General features: G+C 39.2%; 2 protein-coding genes across 2 annotated transcripts in view; both read right to left on the bottom strand.

Annotated features, from left to right (window-relative positions):
* Positions 1–5,598: 5,598 nt before the first annotated feature.
* Positions 5,599–7,518, bottom strand: LOC109556810 (lysophosphatidylcholine acyltransferase 2B-like). The gene has a single exon (XM_019958220.2). It carries the CDS (start codon positions 7,412–7,414, stop codon positions 5,714–5,716), a length of 1,701 nt encoding a protein of 566 aa, XP_019813779.2. The 5' UTR covers positions 7,415–7,518; the 3' UTR covers positions 5,599–5,713.
* Positions 7,519–9,791: 2,273 nt separating this feature from the next.
* EPHX4 (epoxide hydrolase 4) overlaps positions 9,792–14,229 on the bottom strand; it is a 36,975-nt gene continuing 32,537 nt past the window's right edge. Inside the window, exon 7 of the mRNA XM_019957067.2 lies at positions 9,792–10,442. Within this exon, the coding sequence (XP_019812626.2) occupies positions 10,211–10,442 (232 nt within the window). The 3' untranslated portion in view covers positions 9,792–10,210. The remainder of the gene's footprint in view (positions 10,443–14,229) is intronic.

Raw genomic sequence — 14,229 nt, forward strand, 5'->3', positions numbered from 1 at the left:
GGCACAGAGCTTCCATGTCCTCTCTGACTGTGCATCTCTGGTAGCACCTCCATGTATTCACCAACCCAGAAGCTCTCCAAAATCTATGCTTTGAAGTTTTTTATGGAGGCTTCATCACATAAGATGACTGATCATTAACTCTCTTTCCAGCCCCTCTAGAGAATGAAGGGGTGAAGATTTCAAGCTTCTAATCATGGGTTGGTCTTTCTGGTGACTAGCCCCCATCCAGAAGCCCAAGAGTCACCTCAAAAGAACAAAAGAGTCTCTTATGACTCACAAAATCCCAAGGGATTTAAAAACCCTATGTCAAGAATGGGAATCGAAGACCAAATATTAAAACTAAGGATGCTCCTAATGCTCTTGCACGTGTGCTAAATTGCTTCAGTTGTGTCCTACTCTTCGCGACCCTATGGGCTCTAGCCTATCAGGCTTCTCTGTCCGTGGGATTCTCCAGGCAAGAATGCTGGAGTGGATTTCCATGCCCTCCTCCAGGCAGTCTTCCCAACCCAGGGACTGAACCCTCATCTATTATGTCTCCTGCATTGGCAGATGGGTTCTTTACCACTAGCTGCCACCTGGGAAACCTAATCCTCTTATCACTTAGGAAAATATAAGAGTTTTTAGAAACTTTGTGTTAGGGACTGGGGCAAAGGCCAATACATATTTTCTATTATTTCACAACATATATAATTTACCATCACAGTATCAAAGTATGCATATTTAGGTAATAAAAATGTAAAGAGATACAGGAAGCAAAACTATAAAAATCAAGAAAATAATCTAATTTGGGGAAGAAGGAAGAGATTGTAATTATGACTGGGGGCATAGAGGAACTTGTAGGCTGGAAAAATTTTAATATCAGATCTGAGTTAGCTGCAACAGTGTTTATCTTAAAATAGATTATATTTATAATATATAATATACTCATGTAATTATTATTAGCTACAGATTTGTTTGATATAGTTTTTAATCTGTATGCATTTTACAATAAAAAGATTATTTTAAGTGTTACCTTTTACAGAGATAGAAAACAAACTAGTGGTTATCATAGGGGAGAGAGACAGGGGTTGCAAATAGGAGTAGGGGATTAAGAGTATACTATTATGTATAAAATAAGCTACAAAAATATATTGTACAACACAGGGAATATAGCCAATATTTTATAAAAACTATACATGGAGTATAACCTTTAAAAATTGTGAATCACTATATATATATACCTGTTATTTATAATATTGTATATCAAATATACTTTAATAAAAAAATGTTAGAGAGTTTAGATAAAGCTGTGTTTGACATTTTGTACAGTATAATGAAATAATGACTCTGATATTTTGTATGTTGTTAGTCACTAAGTCGTATTCGACTCTTTTGCCATCCCATGGACTGCAGCCCAACAGGCTCCTCTGTCCATGGGATTTCCCAGGCAAGAATACTGGAGTGGGTTGCCATTTCCTTCTCCAGGGAATCTTCCTGACCCAGGGATTGAACCCTCATTTCTTATGTCTTCTGTATTGGCAGGTGGATTCTTTACCTCTGAGCCATCAGGAAAGCCCATATTTTGTAAAGCTCACTATCTAATTAGAAATAATTTCAAAGTTTACTGAATATTTGAGTTATAGTACCATTGTTTGAATAAAAATACACCTTGGTAACTTTTTTTAAGTGAAATCTCTTATTTAAATGAGTAATTTCCAGTACATTTAAAAAGATCATTGTAGAGACTTCCCTGGTAGTTAAGCAGACTCCTGGCTCCTGTTGCAAGCGACTTAGATTTCATCCCTGGTCGGGAAACTAGATGCCACAGGCCACATCTTAAGAGTTCACGTGCTACGGTTAAAGATCCTGCATGCCACAACTAACACTCGGTACAGCCAAATAAATAAAAATTAAAATAAAATTACTGCATTTTAATTACATATGTATGCACTATTTTCATGGGACTATCAAGCTAGGTGATTGCTAGAGAATGAATATTTGTGTCCTCCCAAAATTCATATGTGGAAACTTAATCCCCAATGTGATGGTATTTGGGGATAGGGGAGATCATCCCCAGGGGGAGATGATTATGTCTCAAGGGAAGAGGCTGCCTAAGGGTGATTAGTGCCCAGGGGATGCCACAGAGGTGCAGTGATTAGGACTATGTGCTTTCGCTGTCTAGGGCACTGGTTCAAGCACTTCTAGAGGAAATAAGATTCTACAAGCTATCCTGCACAACCAAAAATAAAAATTAGAAAAAATAAATAAGAGAGACCTCAGAGAGCTCCCTCTGCCCCTTTGGCCAGGTAAGTACACAGTGAGAAGACATCTATGAACCAAGAAGCAGGCTGTCACCAGACAATGAATCTGCCAGTGCACTGATCTTAAACCTTGCAGCCTCCAGAGTTGTGAGAAATACATTTTGGTTGTTTAAGGCACCCAGCCTATGGTATTTTTGTTATAGCAGCCCGAATGGACTAAAATAGTGTGGATTATGAAATGCCACTTATCCATCTTCTTTTCTCAAATCTGAACTGCATGGAAATTATTTCAAAATCTGATTTTTTTCTTTCCCTTTCCTTAAGCTTTCTCCATCTGCTTACCTTTCTCCCATTCTTATCTCTTCTTTCTACTCTTCTGAAATACTGGGAAGCTAACTAATAACATTTAAGCTTTAGGGACCCCACTTGCACAAGCCCTTGCAAAGCTCTAGTAGGTGCAAAGCCCTAGGAATGTGTCTACTTGGGTATGTTTTTGTAAGGTTTGCAAAAGTAAGAGATTTTGACTACAAGTGATCAAGACTCTTTCTCTTTAGTCAAATGTCCTTTCATATCTGGTGGCATTGAGTGGCTGTAGGCATTTTGGGGATTCAGCCACAATCTGAGTTGTGGATACAGTAGTTTGAGTTAGCAAGGCATATTTATTGGTTCAAAATCACTTCTACATCTGGATAAGTTGTAGTTCCCTGTCCTGGTGTAGGAATGGCTTCTAAGAACACTGATTTGTCCTACAAAGTGACATGAAGGGTTAGGGCTCAAGATCACATCACTCTGTGAAGATTTATAGCAAAGGATGCTGGGAGTATGTGGATAATGAAGAAAGTACAAAAAAGGTAAGCAGAAGCCTCAGTTTTCATGAGTGCCTAGTCAGAATGGAAGGAATATTCTCAGTAATGCAGAACATGCAACTATAAACTTTTCTGCTTTTGCTGAGAATCATACATAACAGAATTTATCAGAATTTCTGTATTTATAACAAAAGAAATAGAGGAAAACAACAGAATGGGAAAGACTGGGGATCTCTTCAAGAAAATCAGAGATACCAAAGGAACATTTCATGCAAAGATGAGCTCAATAAAGGACAGAAATGGTATGGACCTAACAGAAGCAGAAGATATTAAGAAGAGATGGCAAGAATACACAGAAGAACTGTACAAAAAAGATCTTCAAGACCCAGATAATCACAATGGTGTGATCACTGACCTAGAGCCAGACATCCTGGAATGTGAAGTCAAGTGGGCCTTAGAAAGCATCACTACGAACAAAGCTAGTGGAGATAATGGAATTCCAGTTGAACTATTTCAAATCCTGAAAGATGATGCTGTGAAAGTGCTGCACTCAATATGCCAGCAAATGTGGAAAACTCAGCAGTGGCCACAGGACTGGAGAAGGTCAGTTTTCATTCCAATCTCAAAGAAAGGCAATGCCAAAGAATGCTCAAACTACCACACAATTGCACTCATCTCACACGCTAGTAAAGTAATGCTGAAAATTCTCCAAGCCAGGCTTCAGCAATATGTGAACCGTGAACTTCCTGGTGTTCAAGCTGGTTTTAGAAAAGGCAGAGGAACCAGAGATCAAATTGCCAACGTCCGCTGGATCATAGAAAAAGCAAGAGAGTTCCAGAAAAACATCTACTTCTGCTTTATTGACTATGCCAAAGCCTTTGACTGTGTGGATCACAATAAACTGTGGAAAATTCTGAAAGAGATGGGAATACCAGACCACCTGATCTGCCTCTTGAGAAATTTGTATGCAGGTCAGGAAGCAACAGTTAGAACTGGACATGGAACAACAGACTGGTTCCAAATAGGAAAAGGAGTACGTCAAGGCTGTATATTGTCACCCTGCTTATTTAACTTCTATGCAGAGTACATCATGAGAAACGCTGGACTGGAAGAAACACAAACTGGAATCAAGACTGCTGGGAGAAATATCAATAACCTCAGATATGCAGATGACATCATCCTTGTGGCAGAAAGTGAAGAGGAACTAAAAAGCCTCTTGATGACAGTGAAAGTGGAGAGTGAAAAAGTTGGCTAAAAGCTCAACATTCAGAAAACAAAGATCATGGCATCCGGTCCCACCACTTCATGGGAAATAGATGGGGAAACAGTGGAAACAGTGTCAGACTTTATTTTTTTTGGGCTCCAAAATCACTACAGATAGTGACTGAAGCCATGAAATTAAAAGATGCTTACTCCTTGGAAGGAAAGTTATGACCAACCTAGATAGCATATTAAAAAGCAGAGACATTACTTTGCCAACAAAGGTTCGTCTAGTCAAGGCTATGGTTTTTCCTGTGGTCATGTATGGATGTGAGAGTTGGACTGTGAAGAAGGCTGAGCACCGAAGAATTGATGTTTTTGAACTATGGTGTTGGAGAAGACTCTTGAGAGTCCCTTGGACTGCAAGGAGATCCAACCAGTCCATTCTGAAGGAGATCAGCCCTGGGATTTCTTTGGAAGGAACGATGCTAAAGCTGAAACTCCAGTACTTTGGCCACCTCATGCGAAGAGTTGACTCATTGGAAAAGACTGAGATGCTGGGAGGGATTGGGGGCAGGAGGAGAAGGGGATGACAGAGGATGAGATATCTGGATGGCATCACCGACTCAATGGACATGAGTCTGAGTGAACTCCGGGAGTTGGTGATGGACAGGGAGGCCTGGCATGCTGGGATTCATGGGGTCACAAAGAATCGGACACGACTGAGCGACTGATCTGATCTGATCTGATGTCTATTAGTTAGCTTTCCAGATATTGCAGTCTTTTGTGATATCTTTTCACATTCTCAATAATCACTTTCATAGCTTAAAAATAAATAAATAAAAAGTTCAGGCAGCTATGCCATTTATAACTGTTTCAATGGTACTACCAGTACTGTATCTTCCTGATGTTTATTTTTATTTTGTCTTATAAAATATGGCATTGGGCCACTCTGAGAAAGAGCAAAGAAGGCTTTATGCAGCAGATCCAATCTTTTTTGGAGAGAATAATGATGGCAAGAATGTATTTATTGCTAATAGAGCTCTTAATGAGATATTTTCTCTGCAACAATGAGGGAGAGGTGGTGGGCTATAATGTTCCTCTGGCTTTACTTTAGCAAAAGAAGACACTTCATTTTTACTTATTTACTTATTTTACTTACTTGAAGTAGATTAATAAAGGCACCATGCTGAGTGAACAAAGTTATAAGGAGATTTTTTATTTTTCTACCTTTAGACCACACTGAAACAAACTTACTATCTTAAGAAGAAAATTACGTACTATAAAATCAAATTGAAATATATATTCCTTAAGTAAACTTTAAATATCATAATTAAGTGTACAGGCCACTTAGAATAAAAACCATTGTATTTTTCCTCAAAGGATAATTTTTATTTCAATTATAGTTTTAACTTGGATGTTACTTTCACCATTTTCAGGGCTGACTTTAACATCTGAATGCAATCATCAAGCCTGTACTGGTTGTGGTAATGAATAGACATAGGCTGCCTGGAGGTCTAAGTATGAACTAAATAACTTGGCATATGCTGGGTGCTTCAGGGCAAATTTCTTAAAGGTCCTGTATGAAATGCGGTCTGAGTTTGGTCCAGCTATCTCCCGAAAGAGTGTGGAAACATCAAGATCTGGTACTCCAAAAGCTGCCCGAAGTATAGCAGCTAATTCCTGTTCAGTTATGAAACCATCTTTATCAAGATCAAAAAGCTTAAATGACATTTGCAGAATCTTTTCAGTGTTGACAGGATTGCATAGGACGGTCAGACCTATCACATACTCTCTGAAGTCTATGGTGCCATCGTTGTTCCTGTCAAAGAGGGCAAAAAGTTGTTGCAAGGGCTTTGAAATTGGGAGTTTCAAATAATTTGCAAATTCCTCAATTCCTATCTTCCCTCCTTTGGAGGCAACTGCAATGTCAGCATATTTATCCAAGCACTGATGAATATTATCCCAATCTAACTTTAAATTCTGGCTAATTTTTGTAAATTCCACCAAACCAGCTTCCATAGGTAGTTGAAGGTTACCTGCAGAAATCATCAGTCTGCAGTCTTCGTAAGTGTGGTCTGTCACGGGCACCCCAAGAGCATTGGCCATGATGATCCTCACTGTATTGGCAAAAAGGACAGGGTCTTTTTTCTCTTGGACGTTTGGAATATAAACAGGCATAAACTCAACTTCTACCCTGGTGAATGGTTGACTCAGGGTCAACATACAGGCCTGGAAGCCCGTAAACCCCTGCCAGGTCCAGGTCACCGTGTCCAGGGGGTTTGGGTACCTGAGCAGCACGGGCTGCACAGGCACCCCTGGAGAGAAGGCCCCTAGTTTAAAAGTGACCAGACAGCTGCGGTTGGTGCACACTCCTTCTGGGAAAATCAGGATCTGTGGCCACTGTCTGTTAGATGTCACTCGCTTCAGGATTTCCTCCCGGGTGGTCTTCCTGGAATTGGGGTCATCTCGGATCACAAGCACCGGCTGCGTCGACAATAGGAATTTCCCAGCCACCGGGATATTCACGTTCTGACTCGCAGAGACCACTGAGGGTAACCCTGCCACGACACAGGCGATCGCATCAAAGAAACTGGAGTGCGGGGCTGCCACGAAGATGCGGGCTTCATCTCGGGTGGCTTTTTTCCCTTTCACTTTAACCAGGAACCCTGCTAAAAAAAAAGTCACCTGAAACAAGAACTTTAAAGTTGGTTGCGCCAGTCTTCTCCAGTTCTTGGCCGGCTTGGTTGGTTGAGCACGACGGCCTATGGTGGAAAGCGCAGCCACGGGCCAGAGGAAGATGAAGAGGAAGGCAATGCAGGACACCCGCACGGGCACCAACACGGTCCCCATGAGGACGATGTAGGCCCAGCGCCACGCGCTGATATGCGTGTGCTGCACGAAGGGGTTTTCCACTGCCGGCGGGAACAGGGACTTGTTCATCTCTCGGCTGAAAGCGGATTCCAACGCAGCCTTGGGGTCCACCACCGCAGGCTCAGAGTCCAACGGCGGAGACGTGGAGCTCAACATCGCAGGCTCAGAGTCCAACGGCGGAGACCTGGAGCTCAACACCGCAGACTCGGGGTCCGAGGGCGGAGACCTGGAGCTCAACATCGCAGGCTCCGAGTCCAACTTCCCAGGCTCGAAGTCCGAAGTGGGCTGTGCCATGAGGCCGACTTTTCCGGTCTCAGGGTGCCTGTAGCTTGGATCTGGGGGCAGCCCCCGGAGTGCACCCCTTCCCTATATTTAAGTGCTCTTTGTTTGCACATAAGTGGAACGCTTTGAGGCAATTGTGAGTTAATAGGAAATGATGTATTACCTTTAAAATCAGAAGAATCAAAAATGGTAAATGATGTAACAGGAGAATTAGAACCATGTCAACAGTACAATCTTTTCTGCTTTTTTGTAAATGGCCTCCTTTTGACATATATGCTTAGTAAATTATTTTCACATAACAACTTCTGTTGTCTATTATATACCTACTAAGGATCTATCAAATAGATGAATATTTGTTAATCACAACTTTTTTAATTTAAATGCCTTTACCAGTCACGTTTGCTTACTGTGAGATGCTTTGGCAATTGGTAAGTCAAATTTATTTACTCTTCCTACAAATTGATTTCTGCAGAGACAGGACTGTTTCTCTCTCTCTCTCTCTCTTTTTTTTTTTGGACTGTCTCTTTATACTATGTTTAACTGATGGCACCCTTGAGGCTTTATATCTGTTGCAAGCACTCTTCTATGGAAACATACAATGAAAATTAGAAAACACCATTATCATAGGCCAGGATCAGTCATGGCACGTTTTGACCCATATTCTTAATATTAGTCCAGATGAACCGGTCAGCGTTCCAAAGTGACATAAGTAACAACAACAAGAAACCTTAAAATCACATTTGTCAGAAACAGGCTTTCGTTAAAATAAGTCAGGATTACTTTATTGTGTCACAACACATAGTCAATAAAGTCTTGTTCCTTAGTTGCTGCCCTTTGAAAATGATCAAGAGGGAAGCATAATCAAAGTTGGTTGAAACAGGCTCTCTGTAGCATCTGCTATATCAAATATTCCTGTTTGCTATTTGCTAATTTAAATTCCTTCAGAATTCAAAGTCAAATTGTAGGTTTCTGAAAGATGTTTCTAATTATTGGAATATACCAGGTTACCCATAAAATAGGAAAAGCAGTATGGATACCAAAGACTTAAACAGAAAGTGATCTAAGTGGAAAGATTATGGACTTTACAACCAAACGAATCTAGGTCAGATCCTGGTTCTGACTCTTATGCTGTAGGCAGTGATCAGTCTCATTTTTACATCTCTAAAGTGGTGATACTCCCTACCTTGCAATGTTAGGAGGTAGAAATACCTCATATACCACAGTGTATATAGAAAACTGGGCTTTCACTGGTAAACACATGTTGCTAGGATACGATAATAAGAATATTTAAAGACATTCCACTTAGTTCTTTCACTTCTCAGAACTATGCTTAGTGAGGGAAACATTAGGAACACAGTTGTAGACTCTAAAAAGCCATGAATTGGCATTGTTACTGGCTGTCTCCCATTCCAAATGAGAGCAGCCCAAGAGAATGAGTAGTAATCTCTTAAGTTGGCATCATCCTCTATTTTGTAATTCTTCCCTTTTTTTTTTTTTTTTTTTGGCCACACCCTTGTGGGATCTTAGTTCCCCGACCAGGGATTGAACCTAGGCCCAGCAGTGAAAGGGTCAAGTCCTAACCACTGGACCAGGGAAATCCTTTCCCACTCTTATTTGTACTGTTCATTACTCTTTTGAACACTTGTTTAATTTAACTGCATTCCCAGGTGGTGTTAGTGGTAAAGAACCCACCTGCCAATGCAGGAAACATAAGAGACACTGGTTTGATCCCTGGGTCAAGGAGATCCCCTGAAGGAGGGCATGGCAGTCCACTCCAGTATTCTTGCCTGGAGAATCCCATGGACAGAGGAGCCTGGTGGGCCACAGTCCATAGGGTCACAAAGAGTTAGACATGACTAAAGCAACTTAGCATGCACACATGCATTCTGTGTATACTTCTTAAGGGAAAGATCAATATTATGATGTTACTTTTTTTTCATATTTTCCCCACAGTGCCTAACAGTGTATCAGATAATTTATTTATTCATTTAGCAAATATTTGAGTTCACACAAAGAATCAGGCTCTTATTCTAGATGCTGGATATTGTGTCAGTTAATGAAACAAAAGTCTCTGCCCTGTGGAGCTGAGATTCTAGTGCATACAGGAAGTATAGTATTCATTTCTTCTTGCTTTAAATGGGGCAGAAGGACATTTTCATCCTTTTCCTAATCTCTCACCCATTTAGCTAGAGAATTAAGGCAAATAATTTGATGGACTTGCTTCCCTATAATGTTTAATAACTATGTATGTAAATATAAGAATCTTCATATCCTCTCTTGTTACTCTTCCCAGTGTAAGTAGTATTTATGGCCTATTTTAAGATGCACATTCACCTTGTCATATTTGCTTTCAAACTAATAAATATACTATAAATCCAAGATATTTGATAACAGAATTTTTTAATGGTTAAAAAATAGTAAAAAGAACTTTTGAACAATAAAATGAAAATTTATACCATTGCACGTTTGCCTTTTAATATGGCACAGCTAATCTTTAATATACATTTGTAAAAGGCACCATATATTAACAAGGTAAAGAATGCAAAAAAAACCAAAATTGAGCCACTTTCTCCAACTTCCTTTTTGTCCAAGTGTATACATTTTAAGGCAAATGCCTTTCTGTGCAAAATACAACAAAAGAAAATCAACATTATGTTACAAGTTCACACATTCTCAGATTTTTTTCAATATCATTTGTCAGGATACAAGCACATTAAAACAATTTTTTCCTAATGAAGCTTAAAGAAGTTGATGAACAATTTTTAAAAATTATTTGGAGATTCCATTATAGATTCCTCATAGAAAAAGTCAATCTTTTCTTCGTGTTTCTTCTTTCAGAAATGTCCATATCAATTTGTTCACGATGTCAGGTTGTTCTTGTTGGAGCCAATGACTGGTTTCTGACAAAATAGTCAGCCTGAAATAGTTTTTAACATAAATCTTTGTGACTTCAGCCATCTCAACCTCCATAAATGCGTCTTTCTCTCCCCACAGCAGTAATGTTGGAGTGATCACCATGTGATGTTTGAGAGGCAGGCAGCTATAAAAACAAAACACGTGGGCTTGAGACTCATTGTAAGAGTTAAAATAACATTTTCCCAAAATGTTTCTCTAGGCCATACATTTTTAAGGAAGGCAGTATCACCACCAAAGGGGTGAAAATTAGTTCTTGGGAGAGTGAAAAAATTTACATTTTTTTAGATATAAACCATGAATATACACATAAACATATATTAAAATTTTATGGGATGGGGGCAACTATGAAAAAATGTCTAAAAAGGCTCTGAAGGGAGGTGATGACAAAAAATGATTGAGGGGACTTCCCTGGTGGTCCAATGATTAGCAGTCTACCTTCCAAAGCAAGGAACGTGGGTTTGATCCCTGTTCGGGGAACTAGGATCCCATATGCCACAGGGCAAAGAAGCCTATATGCTGCTACTACTGAGCCTGTGCCACAACTAGAGTGGAGCCTGTGTGCCTCAAAGAAAGATAATAAATAAATACATGACTGAGAAACACTGCATTAGGCAATCAATCTGTGTCATAAAAAATTTAAAGGTCTATTTAGCAAAGGGCCCGATAAAAGTTTTAATTGGATGAGGATGGCAAAATTGATAATGAAGGCTATAAATTAAATATGAAATTCATCACTTGAAGAATAATTTCCTTTAAAAGGAAACCAGAATTTCTGAATGGTGTGATAAAAGGGAGCTTTTAAGCAGTGTTACTGTTTAAATATATTTTAATTGTTGGATAATCTAATGCATTTTATGTGAAAATTAGAACTGAAAAGACAAAAAATATATATGGAATGAGCTTTAAATATTACATGATACTATAGTTATTTTTCAAGGAGATTCTTTTTAAAATATAAAGTTTTCATTATATATTTTCTTAAATACTAAAAAATATAAAGAATAAAAACATGCATAATTGCATAATTTAAAAGATGGTCATTTTCTATGCATATAGTTGAAACCATAAGTACAGCAAATATACAGTTTATACACAATATACATATACAAATTCTATATTAAATTATAACTTTCTTATTTCACAAGGTTTTTCAAAAATAATTGTAAAACATTACTTTATGGCATAATAACCCATAAATGATTTGACTCTTCCTGTATAATTGAATATTTAGATTATAGCATCAGTTAAAAGAAGAGGAGGATGTTTTATGTGAAGCTACATGCTACAATGAGCATTTTGTGCCCAAATCTTTATTGGCATTTCAGGTAACTTCTTTAGGCCAGAGCCCTAGAAGTGGAATTCTATATTTCTAAAGCTTTTGACACCTTCTGCTAAGCTGTTTTTCAGAAAGGTGGGATGGTCTTAATTTCACCGCTGTTAACTAAGAATGAGAATGAACATCTAACTAGACACTCTCCAGCACTGGATTATATTTTCACTAGTTATAGAAAAGCCCTAATGTGTGTCTATTTGGGGTTGATAGGATGCTATTGGAATGTGCAGGATATCATATATGTCCACCAAAGACTTAACTTTTGACTCCATGCAAGTGGCCATCATTTGGTTGTAATGCTCCTAAAAATTAAATTCTTTGTGAATAGGTAAATGGACAGAAGAACCTGGAGGGCTACAGTCCCTGGGGAGTTAGACAGGGCTTAGGAATAGTAACTAGGTCAAATCTGGTTCTTACCATCCCCATGAGACGGTTATAAGTGTTAGGATACTTCTCATTCATTTCTTTAGTTTCCTTTAGGAGAGATTTTCCTTAAACCCTCCTTGATCCTTGCCCCGTCCCTGGCCACTGAGTGATAGTTGTTGATTCAGGGTTCTGGACTAAAGAGAGTATATAAAATAATATGTCCTGAGGTGATATTTACTCTCTTTTTCCTTCCCTGGCTTATCAGATTTGAGGGAGCCAACGGACTGGGGGGCTGAGGAGATGTGAGTTTACCCTTCAAATTTTCCCACAGGTGAACAAAGTTTAGACTGGCAACAGTTATCAAGACCATTTCAGTTCTCATTTAATATGAAGGCCACAGTCTTCAATCTATCCTTTATGGGTCATGAAGTTCATGTTTTGGTTTTCATCTGCTAACTCCTATGTGATTTCTCAACTGATTCAGAAACTGGGCAGGAAAAAGGGATGCTATTTGTCAGGTCCCCCCAAATACAGCATATGTATTTCAAACAGTACATAGTTTAAAAACTTTATTAAATAGTGTCAGATTGCAGATATCCTTTCACAAATTGCTTCTGTGCCTTAAGATTATATTTTTAAGATTCATCTATTGATGATACATGTAGTTCTTTTTCTTTTTTGATACAGGTAGTTCTACTTCATTTACTTTCACTGTTGTATACAATTCTATTGTATGACTACATATACAATGGATCACAATTGATTCATTCTCTTGTTGGGCATTTTAAAACTTCCAATTATTTTGATAATTTAAATAATATTGATCTCATTCTTGTAACCATCCACTTGTGCCCATGTGGGAGAGGTTTCTTTCAGTATATCCCCCAAACAGACTTGCTACCTCAGAGAATATGCACATCATCAATATTACAAGTTGTTTTTACAAACTGACCATATGCTCTACTCTCAGCATATAAGAATTTGCTTTGTACCATATCATTGCCAACACTTGTTCTCAAAAGTTTAATTTTTTTTTTCCCAATCAAATGAGTGTAAAATACTTTGTTTACCTGTTATGGTAGAGACTGCTTCCCAAACTTCTTCCCTTCTACCACAGTGATAGAAAATCCAATTATTAGCTGGACAAAGGACCATCCAGAATGAAGACTGACTATGTTTCCCAGGGTTCTTGCAGTAAAGTGAGGGTATGTGGTTTATGAGAAATGATTTGGGCATCATCTAAGTTGTGTCCAATATGCCTGCCCCTTCCCTTTCTCACTTTCCACTCACTGAAATGCAGATGTGTTGTTAAACCATATTGAACCACACAGATAAGGACAACATATGAAGGATGGCAGAATAACAAAATAGAAAGACCGAGATCTCTGACCAAAGAGTGACCTAACAGCTTTGATGACTGCACACAATATAGCCACCATATCAGCCTTAGACTATTAACGTTTTTAATGCCACTGTTACTTTAGGTCTCTATCGCAAGCAGTAAAACCTATGTCCCACTACTAAGGTGGTGCATCTTTCATGTTACTGAAGATCCCTTTAAAAAAATATATATATATATATATATTTTTTTTGGCTGTGCTGGGTCTTTGTTGCTATGCAGGCTTCTCTCTAGTTGCAGTGAGCAGAGGCTACTCTTCTTTGCAGTGTTAAGACATCTCATTGTGGTGACATCTCTTGTTGTGGAAGAGCACGGGCTCTCGGGCACATGGGCTTCAGTAGCTGCAGCAGTGGGCTCAGTTGTTGTGGTTCCCGGGCTCTAGAGCACAGGCTCAACAGCTGTGGTACATGGACTTAGTTGCTTCAAGGCATGTGGGATCTTCCGGGACCAGGGATTGAACCTGTGTCTCCTGCATTGGCAGGCAGATTCTTTACCACTGAGCCACCAGGGAAGCCCCTAGATCCCTTTTCTGCAAATTGCCATTTCATATCCTTTACTCATTTTTGATTGGGTTGTCTTTTCCTTATTGATTTGGAGACATTCTTTATAAACTCTGCTGCTGCTGCTGCTGCTAAGTCACTTCAGTCATGTCCGACTCTGTGCGATCCCATAGATGGAAGCCAACCAGGCTCCCCCATCCCTGGGATTCTCCAGGCAAGAGTACTGGAGTGGGTTGCCATTTCCTTCTCCAATGCATGAAATGAAAAGTGAAAGTGAAGTTGCTCAGTCGCGTCCGACTCTTAACGACCCCAT

Source organism: Bos indicus, chromosome 3, assembly GCF_029378745.1.
Source record: "Bos indicus isolate NIAB-ARS_2022 breed Sahiwal x Tharparkar chromosome 3, NIAB-ARS_B.indTharparkar_mat_pri_1.0, whole genome shotgun sequence".
Classification (NCBI taxonomy): domain Eukaryota; kingdom Metazoa; phylum Chordata; class Mammalia; order Artiodactyla; family Bovidae; genus Bos; species Bos indicus.